At 46.2% G+C, this 21,829-nt stretch overlaps 1 protein-coding gene across 1 annotated transcript; it reads left to right on the top strand.

Annotated features, from left to right (window-relative positions):
* Positions 1–495: 495 nt before the first annotated feature.
* Positions 496–18,274, top strand: FKBP4 (FKBP prolyl isomerase 4). Its single transcript, XM_040436276.1, has 10 exons — positions 496–772; positions 6,212–6,356; positions 6,510–6,652; positions 9,550–9,670; positions 10,149–10,305; positions 10,448–10,538; positions 10,795–10,878; positions 14,875–15,060; positions 16,087–16,326; positions 17,718–18,274. The coding sequence occupies exons 1-10, from the start codon at positions 677–679 to the stop codon at positions 17,829–17,831; spliced, it is 1,377 nt and encodes a 458-aa protein (XP_040292210.1). The 5' UTR covers positions 496–676; the 3' UTR covers positions 17,832–18,274.
* The last annotated feature ends 3,555 nt before the right edge of the window (positions 18,275–21,829 follow it).

The following is a 21,829-nucleotide window of genomic DNA, read 5'->3' as shown; positions in this document are numbered from 1 at the left end:
CGGTATTATGTAGGGGAGCACACTGTAGATGAGGTATTATGTAGGGGAGCACACTGTAGATAAGGTATTATGTAGGGGAGCACACTGTAGATAAGGTATTATGTAGGGGAGCACACTGTAGGTGCGGTATTATGTAGGGGAGCACACTGTAGGTGAGGTATTATGTAGGGGAGCACACTGTAGGTGAGGTATTATGTAGAGGAGCACACTGTAGGTGAGGTATTATGTAGGGGAGCACACTGTAGGTGAGGTATTATGTAGGGGAGCACGCTGTAGATGAGGTATTATGTAGGGGAGCACACTGTAGGTGAGGTATTATGTAGGGGAGCACACTGTAGGTGAGGTATTATGTAGGGGAGCACGCTGAATATGGCTGTGTATGTAGGAGAGGACACCCGGCTTCGTCCTCCGCCCTGTGTCAGGGATCTGGCGCCTCCTCTTCTTACTAGAAACTTCTCGGATGTCCTGGAAGATTCCTCCTCCTCTTCCCTCTGCTGACAAGTGCTGGGGGCGGCGCGTCATCCGGGGTTAGTGCCGCCGTACACACTGCACACTGTCCGCCGCACAGCCTCACTTTGCAGATCCTGCTCTGAAGCCTAATCTTGCAGAGCACTGCAATCCCAAAGCCGCAGTCTGCAGAGCGTCGCAGCGGTTCCAGTGCCCAAATTACTGCACCATGACAGCAGAGGAGGTGAAGAGCGAGCAGGGAGCCCAGGTCATCTCCATGGAGGGGATTGACATCAGTCCGAAGGGGGATCAGGGGATCCTGAAGGTAAGTGGGGAGTCTGGCTCCTCTGACTCTTGGGGGTGACTCGGGGCATTTGCTGGGTGTGGGGCGCGCTGCTGCAGATCTGGGTCAGCCTCTGAGCATTGCATAATGTTATTAGAGCACTAATTACACGGTGCAGACATTGCAGCATCTCCCCATTGGAGCTGTGTAGTGCTGCTGACATGTGGATCAGGCCATAGGGATCACAGCAGACTACTCCTCCATCAGGCTTCATCCTGCATTGCCATTTTGCAGTTTATGGGCCGTCTACCTAAAAAGTTCTCACTTTTTTTTAACCATATGACTTTGGTAATGGATAGAATATGTCCACATGGGACGTAAAGAGTCTGTGATGGACATGCGGCAGTCCACGTGTGGATTCTGCCGCAGAGATCACCCTGTGCATGGCAAAGGGTTAAATCTGCTGCTTAAATTGACATGGTGAGCATTTAAAATCCACACCACAGGTCAGTTTCACCAACAGGAATTTAGGTGCCTGCTACTACATTTTTTCTGGTGTAGAAAAGTCACATTTTTGTCCAAAAATTTGAGACCTTTTTACCCATTTACTTCCCAGTCTACACTTTCTAAAAGGGGTGTGTGGGCAACCTAAGTTTCACCATTATTTACACCCGAAACTTACAGCAGCACCTAGCTGGCGTAGATTTCAGTGTCTCGCACGTGGACATTTCAGAGCTGCACTCACTATTCTGCTGGTGGAGTCACTGTGTACATACATTACTTATCCTGTACTGATCCGGAATTACATCCTGTATTATACTCCAGAGCTGTACTCACTATTCTGCTGGTGGAGTCACTGTGTACATACATTGCATTACTTATCCTGTACTGATCCTGAGTTACATCCTGTATTATACTCCAGAGCTGCACTCACTATTCTGCTGGTGGAGTCACTGTGTACATTACATTACTTATCCTGTACTGATCCTCAGTTACATCCTGTATTATACTCCAGAGCTGCACTCACTATTCTGCTGGTGGAGTCACTGTGTACATTACATTACTTATCCTGTACTGATCTTCAGTTACATCCTGTATTATACTCCAGAGCTGTACTCACTATTCTGCTGGTGGAGTCACTGTGTACATACATTGCATTACTTATCCTGTACTGATCCTGAGTTGCATCCTGTATTATACTCCAGAGCTGCACTCACTATTCTGCTGGTGGAGTCACTGTGTACATACATTGCATTACTTATCCTGTACTGATCCTGAGTTACATCCTGTATTATACTCCAGAGCTGCACTCACTATTCTGCTGGTGGAGTCACTGTGTACATTACATTACTTATCCTGTACTGATCTTCAGTTACATCCTGTATTATACTCCAGAGCTGTACTCACTATTCTGCTGGTGGAGTCACTGTGTACATACATTGCATTACTTATCCTGTACTGATCCTGAGTTGCATCCTGTATTATACTCCAGAGCTGCACTCACTATTCTGCTGGTGGAGTCACTGTGTACATTACATTACTTATCCTGTACTGATCCTCAGTTACATCCTGTATTATACTCCAGAGCTGCACTCACTATTCTGCTTGTGGAATCACTGTGTACCTACATTACATTACTTATCCTGTACTGATTCTGAGTTACATCCTGTATTATACTCCAGAGCTGCACTCACTATTCTGCTAGTGGAATCACTGTATACATACATTACATTACTTATCCTGTACTAATCCTCAGTTACATCCTGAATTATACTCCAGAGCTGCACTCACTATTCTGCTTGTGGAATCACTGTGTACCTACATTACTTATCCTGTACTGATTCTGAGTTACATCCTGTATTATACTCCAGAGCTGCACTCACTATTCTGCTAGTGGAATCACTGTATACATACATTACATTACTTATCCTGTACTAATCCTCAGTTACATCCTGAATTATACTTCACAGCTGCACTCACTGGGGACACAGGATAATGAAATGTATGTAAACAGTGACTCCCCCAAGAAAATAGTGAGTGCAGCTCTGGAGTATAATTCAGAATGTAACTCAGGATCAGCACAGGTAGAGTAATCTAATGTATGTACACAGTGACTTCACCAGCAGAATATTGAGTGCAGCTCGGGAGTATAATGCCTCATTCACACAGTCAGTGTTTTCTATCAGTGATTTTAAGCCAAAACCAGGTGCAGCTCTAAACACAGAACAGAAGCAGATCTTTCCTTTTATACCTTATGTCTGTGGAGGCTCCAATCCTGGTTTTGGCTCACAATCACTGACCAAAACATGGATGTGTAAATGAGGCATAATACAGGATGTGACTTCAGCAGCAGAATAATGAGCACAGCTCTGGAGTATAATATAGGATGTAACTCACAATCAGTAATGGATAAGTAATGTATGTACATAGTGACCACCAGCAGAACAGTAAGTACAGCTCTGGCGTATAATACAGGCTGTAACTCAGGATCAGTACACGATACGTAATGTATGTACACAGTGACTCCACCAGCAGAATAGTGAGTGCAGCTCTGGAGTATAACCCAGGATTAGTACAGGATAAGGTAGGTAGGTATGTATGTATGTATGTACACAGTGACTCCACCAGCAGAATAGTGAGTGCAGCTCTAGAGTACAATACAGGATGTAACTGAGGATCAGTACAGGATATGTAATGTATGTACACAGTGATGCCACTAGCAGAATAGAGAGCGCAGCTCTGGAGTATAATACAGGATGTAGCCCAGGATCAGTACAGGATAAGTAATGTAATATATGTATACCGTGACTCCACCAGCATACGAGCGTGACGGATTAGGTCCGGATGCGTTCAGTGAAACTCGCACCATTTTGCAAGCAAGTTCAGTCAGTTTTGTCTGCGATTGTGTTCAGTTTTTTACGCACGGGTGTAATGTGTTTTGATGCGTTTTTCACGCACGTGATAAAAAAAACGGAAGGTTTACAAACAACATCTCTTAGCAACCGTCAGTGAAAAACGCACTGCATCTGCACTTGCTTCCCCTCCAATTGGGACTTGCATTCACTTCTATGGGGCCAGAGCTGCCTGAAAAGCGCAGAATATAGAACATGCTGCGATTCTGCAACTGATGCGTGAAAAAAAATATAATGTTTCCATATATTTTACTGTAGTCTCATCCACTGTAAGAATTCACACACTGGTTCGGGATATCTGCAGCTAAAGAAAGCTTTGGAGCCTCTCCAGCCGGGCACGCATGCCAGGCATAATTACCCTTTAGATAGAAGTAAAGCCAATATCCCTGCTGCCTTGTCAACCAATTGTCAACCAATCTCCCGCTGTGGGGTCTACCATGCTGGTCTACAAAGGTCACTTCTGACTCCCAGTACAGAAATGAAGTCATATCTGTTACTGGCAAAGCTGTGTGGTTACCAGTATGGCTGTTATTATTACAGACAGGACTGATCACCCAACTTTTTATTAATATTCAGGGGTCTGAAAAAGCAGAGTTTCAGTTTCTTCATTGGCGGCCATATTACCATCCCGCGTTGTACATACATAAGCCTACTAAAACCGCATAGGTTTCTAATGATGTATGGAAGATAAGGGCAGCCCAGGTGCTTCTATGTACAGCGTGTGCACACATGCCTCCATGATCCTCCAGATGTTCCGGGCGTTTCTTCCTCACGCCCCTCGTCTCTTCACATAAGACCGCAGCGTCTGGGGATTTGCATAATAATCCGATGAAGGGACTGGGAGAAACAGGAGCTGAATGAAGACATCAAAAGATCTAGTTCTCGATAATTCCTTTATGGAATTGTCCTCATAGCGACATACGGTAGGGAGGATGATGGGTAGGTAGGCAGGTTCAGAAGTCTGAGAAATCTGGGGGACGCCCATGAAGGAGCTGCCAGACAGGAAGTCATCTAGGTATGACCTAAATATCTGTAGGGCAAGTTTAATAATTGCAAGATGGATTGTTCTGAAAGATCTTTGCTTGCTGTCATTGAATAGGAACTGAAGTGTTTCTTGTTCTGATTTCTTCTCACAGCTGAGGTTTTGTTACAGTTGTAGACAGTCCTTGAGGTAATGAGTCTGGACTGATGAATGTTACCTGCACCCATAAGGGGATGTTCACACGAATTTTTGTGCGGAAACTTAGCCAAAAACCCACCTGCAGCTACATTTTTTTTTCTGCCTGTCATACAACTCGGTGGGAGGCGGCTCTGAGGACGGCGGGGCGGCGGCTTGTAGCCACGGCTGCACTGAGAAGGGACATGTCCCTTCTTGGCGCCGCCGCAGGTTTAAGCTGCTGCCCAGCGATCCTTTGTGCCGGTCAAATTTTGGCGCAGCTGTCAATGCCAAAATTCTGCTGTCAAATCCGCCGCGTGAACGTCCCCTTAGGTCAGGAGGAGATTTTAGCTCACAGAGGATTGTCTGGACTGGGTAGAGTTGAATTAAACCGTCAGCTGTGAGAAATACAGTATAAGGCCTCTTTCACACTTGCGTTGTTGGGATCCGGCATGCACTTCCGTTGCCGGAGGTGCCTGCCGGATCCGGAAAAACGCAAGTGTACTGAAAGCATTTGAAGACGGAACCGTCTTCCAAATGCTTTCAGTGTTACTATGGCACCCAGGACGCTATTAAAGTCCTGGTTGCCATAGTAGTAGTGGGGAGCGGGGGAGCGGTATACTTACAGTCCGTGCGGCTCCCGGGGCGCTCCAGAATGACGTCAGAGCGCCCCATGCGCATGGATGACGTGATCACATGGATCACGTGATCCATGCGCTTGGGGCGCCCTGACGTCACTCTGGAGCGCCCGGGGAGCCGCACGGACGGTGAGTACACTGCTCCCCCGCTCCCCGCTACACTTACCATGGCTGTCAGGACTTTAGCGTCCCGGCAGCCATGGTAACCACTCTGAAAAAGCTAAATGTCGGCTCCGGCAATGCGCCGAAACGACGTTTAGCTTAAGGCCGGATCCGGATCAATGCCTTCCAATGGGCATTAATTCCGGATCCGGCCTTGCGGCAAGTGTTCCGGATTTTTGGCCGGAGCAAAAAGCGCAGCATGCTGCGGTATTTTCTCCGGCCAACAAACGTTCCGTACCGGAACTGAAGACATCCTGATGCATCCTGAACGGATTTCTCTCCATTCAGAATGCATTAGGATAATCCTGATCAGGATTCTTCCGGCATAGAGCCCCGACGACGGAACTCTATGCCGGAAGACAATAACGCAGGTGTGAAAGAACCCTTAGGTCAGTGTGGATTTTTTGCCTCTGGATATAAAAAGAATGTTTCTATTCACTAACAGCAAGCAGGTAATGGTGACAAATTGATAGACAAAGTATATTAGAAAGTTGTAGATCCTTTCACAGTCTTCTCCTGGTCACTCCGGCCATCTCCGTACGTCGGGTGCGTTACAGGAACAGGACTGAGCTCTTGATTCTCCTTTTTAATCTTTTTGTTTCTCCTTCCACAGCAAATCAAAAAAGAGGGGACCGGAAGCGAGACGCCTATGATTGGCGACAAAGTCAGCGTCCACTACACGGGATGGCTGCTAGATGGGACCAAGTTTGACTCCAGCTTAGACCGAAAGGACAAATTTACCTTTGACCTGGGGAAAGGTACGATGTCTCCGATTTCTTTGCGGGGCCAATTCCTGGAATGCAAGTGGTGCCTTGTATGCCTTCTTAACGCTAGACACATTGGTGTGCAGACTGAATCCAGATTCAAATTTCTTACAAACCTCAACAATATACTTTATTTTATTTTTTTAGGTCAAGTGATAAGGGCGTGGGACATTGCTGTGGCCACCATGAAAATTGGAGAAATCTGCCAGATAACCTGTAAACCAGAGTATGCATATGGTGCCCCAGGAAGCCCCCCTAAAATCCCTCCTAATGCCGTGCTTATATTTGAGGTAAGATGGCTTATGCTTGGATGTCTACAGCAGTGGCAGGGTCTTCCCCTCTGGTGGTCCAGTGCAGAGACTTGTTTAATGTGATTATTCATGGTGGTTATGGGGTTAATGCCATCTCCCCTGGGACATCAACTGTGGTAAAACAGGGGGGAGGGAGAGACGGCTTCCTTCTCCACTGTGCTGCTGAGGGAACATGGCGCGCGCTGAGAGCAGCGCGGTCCATGTTCTCTGATTCTAGGCTGCGCAAATCCAGGTATTGAATCGATAACGGTACAAAAGTATCGATAATTCGATACCCGATGCAACCCTACTCCTGGGTGATATTTAAAGGCTATGTACACCTTTGGGGTCAATTTTTTTAATTATTGCATTATACTTATATAATGCTTTATTTTTTTTCAATTGGTCTTTATTAACAATATGAAATCCTTTTTTCTGTACAAAGCTGACATGCTTTACTAGCTGCCTGTGGATTTTTTGTCATTTCTGTCATCTGAGGAGCAGACGGACTCCTTATGGCCCCTTTCACACGGGCGAGTATTCCGCGCGGATGCGATGCGTGAGGTGAACGCATTGCACCCGCACTGAATACCGACCCATTCATATCTATGGGGCCGAAATGAATGGTTCACATGAGCGGTGATTTTCACGCATCACTTGTGCGTTGCATGAAAATCGCAGCATGCTCTATATTCAGCGTTTTTCACGCAACGCAGGCCCCATAGAAGTGAATGGGGTTGCGTGAAAATTGCAAGCATCCGCAAGCAAGTGCGGATGCGGTGCGATTTTCACGCACAGTTGCTAGGAGACGATCGGGATGGAGACCCGATCATTATTATTTTCCCTTATAACCTGGTTATAAGGGAAAATGATAGCATTCTGAATACAGAATGCATAGTAAAACAGCGCTGGAGGGGTTAAAAAATAATAATAATAATTTAACTCGCCTTAGGGCCCTTTCACACTTGCGTTGTCCGGATCCGGCGTGTACTCCATTTGCCGGAATTACACGCCGGATCTGGAAAAACGCAAGTGAACTGAAAGCATTTGAAGACGGATCCGTCTTCAAAATGCGTTCAGTGTTACTATGGCAGCCAGGACGCTATTAAAGTCCTGGCTGCCATAGTAGTAGTGGGGAGCAGTATACTTACAGTCCGTGCGGCTCCCGGGGTGCTTCAGAATGACGTCAGAGCGCCCCATGCGCATGGATGACGTGTCCATGCGATCACGTCATCCATGCGCGTGGGGGCGCCCTGACGTCACTCTGGAGCGCCCGGGGAGCCGCACGCACTGTAAGTATACTGCTCCCCCGCTCCCCACTACACTTTACCATGGCTGCCAGGACTTTAGCGTCTTGGAAGCCATGGTAACCATTCAGAAAAAGCTAAACGTCGGATCCGTTTAGCTTAAGGCCGGATCCGGATCAATGCCTTTCAATGGGCATTAATTCCGGATCCGGCCTTGCGGCAAGTGTTCAGGATTTTTGGCCGGAGCAAAAAGCGCAGCATGCTGCGGTATTTTCTCCGGCCAAAAAACGTTCCGGTCCGGAACTGAAGACATCCTGATGCATCCTGAACGGATTTCTTTCCATTCAGAATGCATTAGGATAAAACTGATCAGGATTCTTCCGGCATAGAGCCCCGACGACGGAACTCTATGTCGGAAGAAAAGAACGCAAGTGTGAAAGAGCCCTTAGTCCACTTGATCGCGTAGCCGGCATCGCTTCTGTCTCCTTTGTTGAATAGGACCTGTGGTGAGCATTAATTCCAGGAACAGGACCTTTTGATGACGTCACTCCGGTCATCACATGGTACGTCACGTCACATGATCTTTTACTATGGTAAAAGATCATGTGATGACCGGAGTGACATCATCAAAGGTCCTTGACCTATAATTAATGCTCACCACAGGTCCTATTCAACAAAGGAGTCAGAAGGAGATGCCCGGCCGCGATCAAGTGGACTAAGGTGAGTTAAAAAAAATTAATATTTTTTTTTTAACCCCTCCAGTGCTAGTTTACTAAACATTCTGTATTCAGAATGCTATTATTTTCCCTTATAACTATGTTATAAGGGGAAATAATACAATCTACAGAACACCGATCCCAAGCCCGAATTTCTGTGAAGAAGTTCGGGTTTGGGTACCAAACATGCGCGATTTTTCTCACGCGAGTGTAAAACGCATTACAATGTTTTGCACTCGCGCGGAAAAATCGCGGGTGTTCCCGCAACGCACCCGCACATTTTCCCGCAACGCCCGCGTGAAAGGGGCCTATCTCTGCTCTCCGACATTATAAACGCTCATTTTGGCTCATTCTTATCTTGCTGATAAGAATGTGGCTTACATAAGTGTTTATGACCTCTTAGTAGTTTACAGATAAGGCTTATTAGCTGACCACACAAAGTGAAAGTACCAGTCACACATTTAGAAAAACAGTTAACCCTTTGTGACTGAACAGCTCAATATTTTTAATAAATAAAATTTTTAAAAATTGACTCCAAAGGTGTACCTTTAACATGGCCAAGGCCACCCCTCGGCCCACACCGGACACTTCCTAGTGCAGCATTTTTATGTTTTTATGTATGGGTTGCAGTCAGCACCAGATCTTCTCTTTAATGCCTGTGTATACCTTTGCAAATATCGTCTCGGTGCTCCAATGCATCTAGAATTTAATTAAAATATTAAGCAACTTTGCAAATAGTTTTCATTAAATTTAATATTTGGTGTATACAGCACCTATGCAGATCCATGCGTCTCTTAGGTTACAGGCGACAAACCCTATGTAATTTTATATATGACTGTTCTGCCTCCTCTTGTCTGTTTGAATAGAGGCAGAAGTGGGGGAGGGGGGGTCAGTTTGCAAAAGTCTTCATACCCCTCAACCTGTTCTGTTTTAGATTGAATTTTTTGACTTCCAAGGTGAAGATATGTCCACAGATGAAGACGGAGGAATCATCCGCAGGATCAGAGTGAAGGGTGAAGGATACTCCAAACCCAATGACGGCGCAGTGGTAGAATGTGAGTAAACAGTGCCAGCCCATGAGAAACAATGGAGGAATCTGGTCACTGGCGGCAAACTGTCAACCTGAAAATCTGGTGTAACCATTGTCTTCAAATACCAGAGTGATCCGCATATTAGTGAAACTGGTGCCCTCGTTTTATGGTTGACGGTTTCTCTGATTTCAACTATGAAATGTGTGGTAAAATGTGGACGTCATCAGCAAGTAGGCTAACTAGCTGTTGCTGATTGTTTCCTGCCCCTAAAACTGAACTGAAAGTTAAGATGATATAATGTGTCCATAGAACCAATGTCAGTCACCATATTCGATGCCCCTTGTTGATGGAGACTTGGCACCCACTGGCTGGACTGTTTGAGGGGCTTTTAGGTTGGTGCACTGATTTTTAGCAGCCAGCAGTTCCAGAAACAAATAACCCTACGGCATCGGACCAGCTTCATGCATCACTTTAACACACTCCCAAACTTCTATCCATACAGTGTGGCTTCAGGGGTCTCACGACGGCCGTGTATTTGATGAGCGAGACCTGCGATTCGAGGTCGGAGAAGGAGAGGGTCTTGGGATCCCCCCTGGTGTGGAGACTGCGCTGCAGCAGATGGAGAAAGGAGAAGAGGCCGTGCTCTACCTCAAACCCAGGTGGGTCTATATGAAGGACTAGTAGTCACCCGCGGCAGCTTTCTAAGAGGAGGATGACATTCGGCACATGTACGGGGTGTCAGTTTGCCCCCCCTTCCCACCCCCAACACGCTACTTAACCTGCTTTATCCTTGCTCTCTAGGTACGGCTTCGACAGTGCTGGTTATGAACCTTTTCAAGTTCCACCAAACGCGGAGCTTCAATACGAAGTTAAACTTAAGAGTTTTGAAAAGGTTTGTATGGACCCCGGGTGTCTCATGATCATAGTCTGAGGTCTCGTGAGAATTTAAAGGGGTTTTACTAAGCACAGCGCCACACCTGTCTATAGGTTGTATGTGGCATTGCAGCTCAGCCTCATTCATTCCACTGGTGCTGAGCTGCAATACTAGACACAACCTGTGGACAGGTGTGGCACTGTTTCAGGAAGAAAACAACCATGCTCTTCAAATCCTGTGCAAACCTTTAAATGGATCCACCTCTCTTTCTCAGGCCAAAGAATCTTGGGAAATGAACTCTGATGAGAAGCTGGAGCAGGGAGCTCTGGTCAAAGAGCGAGGGACAGAATATTTCAAGGTAAGTCTCATACATTATGTTTTCATACTTTGTAGCTATTCTATATCTTGTACTGAGCTGCACCAGGTCCTTTACTCTAGTTACATCCAGAGCTGCATTCAAAATTCCTTTGGATGCCACATGAAATTTGTCAGCACTATGTGGCTGAGAACCCTTATTGAGTTTATTTCTGGTGCATTGCATTGTGGGATACTTCTACACAGCGCAAAGCACCGGCGCATGCGCACTGTGATGACCATTGTGGGCAGCAGCATCATCATTCCATGCAGTGCGTATGCGCCGGCGGGATATCGGCCAGTACACTGGATGACGTAAGAGGCTTACAGGGCGGGCCAAGCAACAGGCTGGGGAGGGGTTATGTGAGAAGAAGGAAGAGCGGCCTGGGCACTTACAGCCCGAACGCCGCCCCTGGGCACTTACGAGCCCTCATTTACATATGAATAAACTCAGTTTTTGCCCCTGGTGAACATCCAGACAAAAAGACAAAGGTACCATTTGACTGATATATAGTTATGCTACAGTGCTATGTAAGTGGTCTATAAGGGCAAATTGTGGTGACAGACTCCCTTTAACAACACACACAAGCTGATCAGCCAAAGCAACATTTGTTGAAGCAGAAAAGCCTTTGAAGGACTGCTGTGGAGGGAGGCCTCTTCTTACGGCCATTTCTCTGGCTAGAATGGAGCTAGAGCCACAAACATTCCTGGCTTTTCAACAAGATCACAGCTCTATTCGCGCTTTAGTCTGAATTAGAGCAGATTGTAGTGAGCGCTGCATATACTGTACTTGCAGCTCTCATTTCAAGAGCCTCTGTCAGCATGCTATTTCTCTTCTCTGTAGGTTGCAGTGTTGTGAAGATATCGTTACTAGGGATCGACCGATTATCGGTTTTACCGATATTATCGGCCGATATTCAGGTTTCGCTCTCCGTGTTCCCTCAGCAGCACAGGGGAAAAGGAAGCAGTGTCTCCCTCCCCCTGTGCTGCTGCCGCCAATGAGAGGAGAGAAGATAAGAGGAGGGGAGGGGCTGTGGCCACTGCGCCACCAATGAAGATACCGTTCTCATTAAATCATATACAGGAGGCGGGAGCTGGCTGCAGAATCACATTAGCGGCTCCCGACCTCTATGAGCGTAGCTGCGATCTGCGGTAGTTAACCCCTCAGGTGCCTCGGATCGCAGCTACCGCTTATAGAGGTCGGGAGCCGGCTATGTGATTCTGCAGCCAGCTCCCGCCTCCTGTATATGAATTAATGAGTTATCTTCATTGGTGGCGCAGTGCGCCCCCCAAACTCCAGTATGAATCATTGGTGGCGCAGTGCGCCCCCCCTCCCAAGCCCCCCAGTATTAATCATTGGTGGCAGTGGCCACAGGGTCCCCTCTCCCCTCCTCCTCAGTGGAAGTTCCGATCGGAGCCCCAGCAGTGTAAGCCTGGGGCTCCGGTCGGTTACCATGGCAGCCAGGGCGCTACTGAAGCCCTGGCTGCTATAGTAATCTCTCTGCTGCTGTGTGCACAAAGCACAGAGCAGCAGGGACAGTGTGAAGTCCTATTCACCATGATAGAGATCTATCAGGGTGAATAGGACAAGGGTTCTAGTCCCTAAGGGGGCTTATAGTAATAAAAAATAAAAAAACACATTAAAATATTAATTCTAAATGAAAAATAAAGATTTACAAAAAAAAAACTACACGTTAACAATAAACATATTCATTTTCAGCAGATTTGTGTAGGAATTTATTTATTCTTTTTCAAAAATGAAAATTCACAGAATATCATTATAAATTATCGACCTGAAAGTTCGGTATCGGCCCTAAAAAATCAATATCGGTCGATCCCTAATCGTTACCTTTTATCTTAATGCAAATGAGGCAGTTTGAGCACCAAGGGGCCGGTGTAACTCTTGGAGCACCGCCACTACTACTCTCCTGCGGTACCTACCCACATAGCACTCGCTCCTTTTGAATTTTTTTATCAGATTATATTAGACCTTATTTTGAATGACTGCCTAGATACTGGCTACAGCACATTAGCAAAATCATGCATTCCCCTGGGAATTTACTAAAACTCATGGCCACAAATGGCTGTTTTTACACCATAAATAACGCTGGACCAGCAATAATTATTAGCCACAGCGCAGGCACCATTAGACAGAGCTGTCTAGATCAAAGGGGAGGGGGGGGGGGGGGGGGGGGGGGGGAGTGTACTAAGCATCGGGAGATATAGCTGTAGCAGTACTCAAAGAACTACGCCGGTCCCCTCGGTGCTCAAAACTGCCTCATTTGCTTAAATATTAAAGTAATATCTCTGCAACCTACAGAGAAAATAAAGATATTGTTTTCATCAGCATGATCAGCCCTACCAGGCAATATGCCTGGTTTCATAGGGTTGACCATGCTGACAGAGGCTCTTTCAGCCTGTGTAGTGGAGGAGATGGAGGGAGAGGAGGATACTTCATACTGCATACATGCTCTCTCACATATAGGGGAGAGGGGGAAGATGAGCACTTGTCCCTCAAATGCCACGGTGAACGTAGTTTTATAGAAAATTATTCTCCTATATACAACGGTATATAATTGAAAAAAATTAACAAAAAAGATGCGTTGCATTTGTAAGAACCTGTGCTATAAAGTAATACTTTATTTTTTGGTCACTAAAAATTCAGCAAAAAAATAAAAAAACTTTGTATTCATCTCACATTCCAAAAATAGAATAAATAAATGGTACCAATGTACACATTCGTGGGCATTTTTTTAGGATTGCGATTTACTCATTTTGGGCGACAAATTTATTCAGTTGGTCTTTATTAAAAATGTTTAGCCGTTTCTGAGATACAAGAATAAAAAAAAAAAAAAAAAATGTGTAAGCTGTCATTTTGTCAGCTCGTATGTAGCTCTTAAATCTGATGGCCTGACCTCATAAACTCTTACGCCATATTCCTATCAGTCTGATAAGAATTGAGATGGTGTTTATGAGGTCACGAGATCAAAAATGAGAGCTACACATGAGCCGTCAGATGATAGGATTCAAAGCGAACACAAAGGAGGTTAATTACTAACAGAAATCGGTCTATATTAGGGGGCGGGTCGGTAGGTTTGTTGTAGGTGTTGAAAATGGTCTAATTTTACGCCAGCAAGGGAGCTGGCGTAAATTTAAAAGCGGCTGTGGAACCGCTGGTCAGCGCCTCCTTTACTTAAAGGGGTTCTGCATTTTGTTTTAACCGATGATCTATCCTCTGGATAGATGATCAGCTTCTGATCGGCGGGGGTCCGACACCCGGGACCTCCGCCGATCAGCTGTTTGAGAAGGCAGCGGCGCTCCAGTAGTGCCGCGGCCTTCTCACTGTTTACCGCCGGCCCACTGACCTCTCGACTAGTATCAACTAGCATGGGCGGGGCTAAGCTCTGTTCACGTGAATGGAACTTAGCCCCGCCCACGCTAGTTGATACTAGTCGTGACGTCAGTGGGCCGGCGGTAAACCGTGAGAAGGCCTCGGCGCTACTGGAGCGCCGCTGCCTTCTCAAACAGCTGATTGGTGGGGGTCCCGGGTGTTGGACCCCCGCCGATCAGAAGCTGATGATCTATCCAGAGGATAGATCATCGGTTAAAACAAAGTGCAGAACCCCTTTAAGTTTGGCGGATCCACCTCCACTGGAGGGCCTTATTAAGACCGGCTTCTAAAACGATACACTGAAGGGAAAAAAAAACTGAGTGAAAATTGTTACTGGTCTTTAATGAGGTTGGCCAGGATATATATATATATATATATATATATATATATATATATATATATATATATATATATATATATATATATATATATATAAGCACAAAGTATATAAAAAAGTAGCAGAACATTTGATGCATTGCTTACACCAGTATTTCATGGTGACTGGGGCCCATCTAGTGAGTAATCCTTGGGCAGATCTCCGGGCGAGCTTATTGGTTACCCCCTCAGTCCTGGGTCTGCTATGTGCTGACTTTCTTATGTGTCCCCCAGGCCGGCCGTTACCGTCAGGCAATCATTCAGTACAAGAAGATCATCCAGTGGCTGGAACACGAGTCTGGACTATCAGAGGACGAAGGGGCCAAGTCCAAATCCCTGGTGCTGGCAGCTTCTCTTAATCTGGCTGCATGCTACCTGAAGTTGGGAGAGCACCGGCCGGCTCTAGATCAGTGTAATAAGGTGAGGACCCCACTGGGAAAGAGTGGGTGAAAGTGAGATCTGACTCAGTTACCAGTTTATTTTTTATTTTTTATTTTTTTTCGTTCTTCTCTCTTTGTAAATAGATGTAAATAGTTAACATTTCTGTATATTGACAGCTAGCAGAGATCCTTGAAACCGTGAGGAATTGAACCACAAAGGCGGAGATTTAACATCTCTGTACGCTATTTTTCTGGCAAAAAATGTTGCAAACCTCTGTGTTTGCGACTTCTTCTTAAACACCACAAAATTTGGTCACAATTGGAGTATCTACGTTGCCCACACTTCTTCCGGAAAAGAGGCCGTCACGGCACATTTATCTTCTATCTGCCATAAATGAAGCCTGACTTCTGTGGCAGCTATGAGCTGTTGTAGATTTCAGTTTAGGCGCACGGACTGCTGGAGGATGCGCCTAATTTGTAATGAGGCCTGCACCGGGTCATAAATGAAGCGCATGATCTGGCAGCACAGGGGGTATCGAGATTGGGGTACCACATTGCCGGTCTTGATAAATCTCGCCCAAAGTACAAAAAATTTGGACCCCTCTTGGGAGAAGGGGTGCCCATATAAAACTGCTGTTTTGAACCCCCTTCTCCTTTGACAGGCTTAAAGGGGTTATCCGAGATGTGCCACAGTTCTGTGCAGCTGCCACCTCCAGGATCACGTGGCGTACACTGGGCACATGATCTCAGTCTGGGGTCAGAACCTGCAGCGCATGCGTCCGATTCTCTCGCAAGCGCTTTGGCGAGAGAATCAGACTCGCGCTTGCAGTGCAGGTTGTGGTCCCAGAAGTGGCAGCCATACGAGATCGTGGCGCTTCTCGGATAACCCCTATTTTTGTAGGCACCTAAATGGCTTAAATGGTTACTTCCTTACCAGAGGTGTATTCGGTAATCTCATGGACCTGTTCTGTACGTTTGCCCCTATCTTCTGCTCAGTAGATCCTAGCTCTGGAGTCTTCTGTTTTGAGCATTCACACTTAACCCTTCTCTTCCCGTCTTCCATCAGGCGTTGGAATTTGATGCCAACAATGAGAAGGGCTTATTCCGCAGAGCTGAAGCTTACATGGGGGTGAATGAACTGGAGCTGGCCAAGGACGACCTTGTGAAGGTGATCCAGCTGTACCCAGGGAATAAAGCAGCACGGGCACAGCTAACACAGTGCCAGCAGAGAATGCGAGAGCAGCACCAGCGGGAGAAGATCATCTACGCCAACATGTTCCAGAGGCTGGCCGAAAAGGAGGAGAAGGCGAGTGGCTGCACCTATCTCACATCCATTCTGATAAGCAGACAGCAGTAGTGGTGGTGAATTTTTGAGTAGAGTAGCCCTTTAAAAGCACATATCCACCTATGCTGCCATTCCTTAAACAGGTCGCATGCCTAAAAACTGTAAACTTTTCCTTCCTGTGTTCTATTCAATACAGTCATTATAGGGGTATTCTCTAGGATATGCCCCCATTGTCTTTGGGGCCGCCAAATATAGCCAAGGGCCGCCATAATAGCCAAGCACTGACTCGGCTATTTCTGTCGGCTCCATTGAAGTGAATGGAAGCGGTGGCCGCTCAAGCGTGGTGCGCCTCCTTCGCTTTGTCGGCTCAGTTTACGAGATAGGCGCAGGTCCTACCTCTGGAACCCACATCTATGAGACAATGGGGGCATATTTTAGCAATATGCCCCCATTGTCTGATATGGGAATACCCCTTTAATAATTACAAAAATATCAGATGCCATGTTTGCAGATGAGAGTTTGGCGCTAGTTCTTTAGATGAATGGCTCATTAAGCCACACCACTGCCATCTCTGAGGAGAACTGACAAAGTTTTGGTGATCAGACATTATATGAATTTGACAGCGTTTCCTACCGTTTTATAACTGTGCTGCACAGTTAAATTTTGCTTCCATTTTCAAGATATCTGCTTGCTGTTTGTGAGTGGGATATCTGTTGATCGCCAGAACACTATCCTGCTCTAAATCTTCTCACAGCTAAGTTTTAGGGTCCATTCACACGTCCGCAATTTCGTTCCGCATTTTGCGGAATGGAATTGCGGACCCATTCATTTCTATGGGGCAGCACGATGTGCTGCCCGGATCCGAAATTGCGGATCTGCACTTCCGGGTCCGCAATTCCGATCCCGAAAAAAATAGAAAATGTCCTATTTTCTATTAAGTGCCGGCGATGTGCGGTCCGCAAAATGCGGAACGCACATCGCCGATGTCCGTGTTTTGTGGATCCGCAAAACATGCACGGGCGTCTATATGGAGCCTTACAGTTGCAGCCAGTTTAGCCAACCCTCTGAGCTCGAACAGGCAAGTTTCCAGACTGATACATTGTACCAAACTATTAGGACAGGAGAGCCGTTTTGTATTACTGATGTGTGTACCTCACAGAGGACGGTCTAGCCTGAGCACACTGTAACAAACCCTCAGCAATGAGTAGTATTTGGTATGGATAGAAACAAGAATGCTCCCATTGACTGACAGCAAGCAGAGATCCTTGAAACCGTGAGGTTGCTCTATGCTCAGGGCAGCAGTGGGTTTTCGCTTCTCTCAGCTAAGTGCGTGTTCTTCAGCACGTCTTGTCTGTATTCCTTGAATTCATATTCTCAGGTTACTTACCTGCTCCTTTAATATTTCCCTACAGGAATCTGCAAAAGTTCCAAAGGAGCAACTGCCACCCAACGATGTAGAAATGAGCGAAGAGACAGACAAAACGCAGCAGAGTGAAGCAACAGGAAGCGCAGTCTCCGAGGCATAGCAAGCCATAGGGGGCGCTCCGTCGCTGCACCCCATGGGGAATAGGGGAAGACTTGATGATCGTTTATTTAAAAGGAGGGTGCCGTTCTCTCTACAGATTGTGCGTGGGCTCTGCCGGATGTGGCTTCTGTACACTATCTCTTCATTCCAGCCTCTTCACTCACTATATCTCAGGATTTCTACCTCCACTGACCATTCACATAGCAGAGCCCAAGCGGTTATACACCAGGGGAGGTGCTCTGTGGTCGATGGGTTTCGGGTTGGACGCTTTTAGAAGTTGTTTCTTAAGACTCTACCGGTTTGGACTCTTTTATGTTTTTATCCTGTTGTCCTGTTCATCTGTTTGCCCTATGGTGGGGCCCCCTCCAAATTGTTCGGAGGACCCCGAAATGACTTGAATCTCAAGGCAGCAACTCGTGTGTTTTTTTTTAAAAATATATATGTTGATTTTTCTGTAAATAATTAATAAATAATTGTGTCTCTATTACAGGAGGAGCCTTGTCTTCTGACTACAGGGTATATAGGAGGGCCAGCAGCCACATGGGTTTATGAATGAGGAGCACTTACAACTTCCACAATGTGACTGCCCATCAAACTGGAAGCTATGCTCACCATAGCATCCAATGAAATGGAAACTGCCAGTTTTTTTTTTTGTTTTTTTTTAGGACCCTCTTAACCAAATCTACAGCAGAGCTTGATCAATGATTGTTCACACTTGCTGCAATTTCATGTAGAAACAGCAGGTGGCACTAGTATCCACATCTGAAGTATGCAGTAGTGTTGCAGTTTCACATGTTGGACTCCAGGTGGTGCAAATGCCTTCCGTTTTACCACATGGACCTGCAGTTATCTCTTAATCTCATTATAATCTAACAGGTCAGCATATGTGGGACAGGGCGCCCTACTGTAAATGATAAGAACACTGAAAGTCCAATACACATTTAGCTAACTGCTATCTATCCAAATTGTGAATGGTAATGGGGAGAAGGCATCTGCCAGGCTTCTCAGGCAGCATCTTATCTCCCCAAGGACAAAAAGATCTGGCATATTGAAATCCTACACTCCCGGCCCTTCTCCGTTATCTGCAATTGGGAGTCTGCAGGCCCCATGTACATTAAATGGTAGGCTGATCCAGGCATAATCGTCAGGTGCGGACCACATGGCTAGCTTAATATTCTTTATCATTTGTAATAATAGTAGTATACATCTCTGCTGCTGCAGAACCGATTCCTGTCCACAATGGATTCATACAGCACATCCTTATCCTTCCAGCACATGGTGTGCTGTTCCGCATTTTTGCTGCCCCATTGAAACAAATGGGTCAACATCCAACCTGCAAAAAATGTGGATCTTATGCGGACACAAAATACGGTTGTCTCCATGGGGCCTAGGTCTGTGTCTGCAGCAGCAGAGATCCTGATAATTGTGTGTGCTACAAGAAATGTTCCATGTTAGCTTGACAGTAAATCAGTGTTTTTTGGTAATCCAGTGGATCCTAAGGGTATGGCTACACATATGTCAAGCACCCAAATATCGCAGTGTACCAAGGTTGCCATAGGTCATGGTGAGGTCCCAGAGAATGACAAGACGTTGGATATCACATGCTGTACTATATAATATAATGTCACACTTGCAAAGGTCCCCTCCCCCGTTTCCATGAGCCTCGATTAGCGGGCGTTCTTGATGGATCGGAGGCTGCCATTTCTATCTACCAGGAAGGTGTAGCTCACCTCGTTAAAGCTGGCGGAGGGGATCACTGAAACGTTATTAAAGGGTATTCATCAGAGAAGGTCACTTCATGTGACAGAAGATGGAAGAGATCCCTATCGCACAGCAGGCCGGGCCCCTGGGGCTCCTAATTATTTTTCATTTGAAAGTCTCCAGAGGACGGATTACCCAGATGTAGGAAAGGAGACATTTAAAGTCCTTGATTTGTTAAGCAGTCTCTGGGAACGTTGGGTGACAACCAATATGACTGCTATTGCTAATCTGATGTCTGCAGTGATTCAGCAATAGAGGCTCCAGCATCCATGGGCGGACTGGCCATAGACCCTACAGGGAAATTTCCTGGGGGCCCGATACTTTTTCACCTGACCAGCGGCCACAGGTGCCCTCCTTAATTCAACTGTATTACCGTCCTCAGGATGATGATGATACAGTTTCATACTGTGGAGCGGGCAGCAGTATTTTGTGCTGCACTGGGTAGTTGGTTTTGCAGAGGCTGCACTGTGGTATTAGGCTCTGCTGGGGCAGTATTTAGTTCTGCACTATGGTGTTGCTGGCCCCATCTACTTCTGTTTTCCTGCCTTCTGTCAATTTGGACTCGCCTACAACATGGGGCCACTTTTAGGAATTTTTCCAGGGCCACTTTAAGTTTCCAGTCCACCCCTGACAGCATCAGTGCATAGGATCGCCATTGAGGACACAAGCTAAGCTGAGTGATATCGCCTGTAGACAGCGTAACAATCCGAAAGGCAAAAATGTCAGCTGTCGGAAATATAGACAATGCAGTGATCATAACTCTGTTCTGATGGAGCAGAGCTGTAGCGTAAAGCACAGAGGAGGGGCAGAACAGCAGCGAGAACCTCTGGTGAGGTCAACTTCAGACTCCAATAAACTGGCCATACAAGTGAGATTAAAGTCAGCCAAAATGGGCAATTTCAGACAACAAAAATAGTGTTAGCAATGACGTCACTTCATCGGCTGGCGAATGGTAGACCTGCCACACTATTGTATCTACTACCTCAGGCCGTAAATACAGTTGAAATTGGGGCATACCTCCGCCATCCGGGGACCGCGCGATAGCTGTTGAAATCCGGGACTGCCTCACTGGATCCAGAACAGTTGGTAGGTATGCTATTCTCATTTATTGCGGACAGCACACTGACCAATACATTTTTATTGGGGCCATGCACACCACCATGTTTTTGCGGATCTCTATGGCCAGATGAGACCTGTCATTTCTATTGATCAGACTGAGAAAAATACAGAGCGCTCAAGGAAGATAACATTTTTGGATGGATCCGTGCTATGCGAACTGAAATACAGACATGGTCACGGGCACAAGTCTGGCATGCTGCTGGTGAGATCGAACGATCCCACAGACGACTGATCAGACAAGTGCAGCTGATCAATGCCTTAAAGGGAACCTGTCCCCTCTACTATGCTACCCTCACTGAGCGTTTCTAAATGTTCATTGTGTTACCCTAAACACATAAATTACACTTTTAATTTAATTTGCAGACGAATTCAATAAGTATTATGCATTGTTGTACTTCTTGCCTTTTATGCAAATTAACATAAAAGAGTCATATCTTACTTGTGTGACCAGAGAAGAGTCATATTTTCAAGCTCTGACTTATCTCAGGTTAATTTCCATATGTATCAAATCGTTTTTTTTACACAATAAAAGCACACAGAGCTATGGGGACTGGATATTGCGGATGTGCTAGCGGCCATCTAGCAGCCCATGTCCTCAGCTCTATACCCAAAATCCTGGTGACAGGTTCCCTTTAAATGTATGTTAGGCCTTAGACAATGAAGCTAAGATGGAGTTACCGGGGCACATTTATCAAGAAAATAGATTGTTTTGGCGACAAATTTGGGCGCAAAAAAAAGGCATCTACATAAATAGATTGGGGAAAAAAGTCACAAAACTACTGAATTTGTTAAAAAATCTAAACCTCTGGGGTCTGTTCATACTGGTAGTTAGGCCGAATGCCCGCGGCCGTGAGCGGTCCGTGGTATGCCGCCCTGGATTCCTGCTGACCGCAGGAGCGCACGGCGTCATTGGTTGCTATGACGCCGTGCGCTTCATGCCGCCGCGGCATGATCTGTACGAGTGTATTACTGTAGTGCAGCGGCAGCATGAAGCGCACGGCGTCATGGCAACCAATGACGCCGTGCGCTCCTGCTGTCAGCAGGAATCCAGGCCGGCATACCACGGACCGTGTGCATTCTGCCTTAGTCAGGACTTTGATTAGGGTTTTACTAGAAGGT

The sequence above is a fragment of the Bufo bufo genome, chromosome 1 (genome assembly GCF_905171765.1).
Source record: "Bufo bufo chromosome 1, aBufBuf1.1, whole genome shotgun sequence".
In the NCBI taxonomy this organism is placed as follows: Eukaryota; Metazoa; Chordata; class Amphibia; order Anura; family Bufonidae; genus Bufo; species Bufo bufo.
Note: the sequence above shows the minus strand (reverse complement) of the source record. Positions and strands in the feature narration are given on the sequence as shown.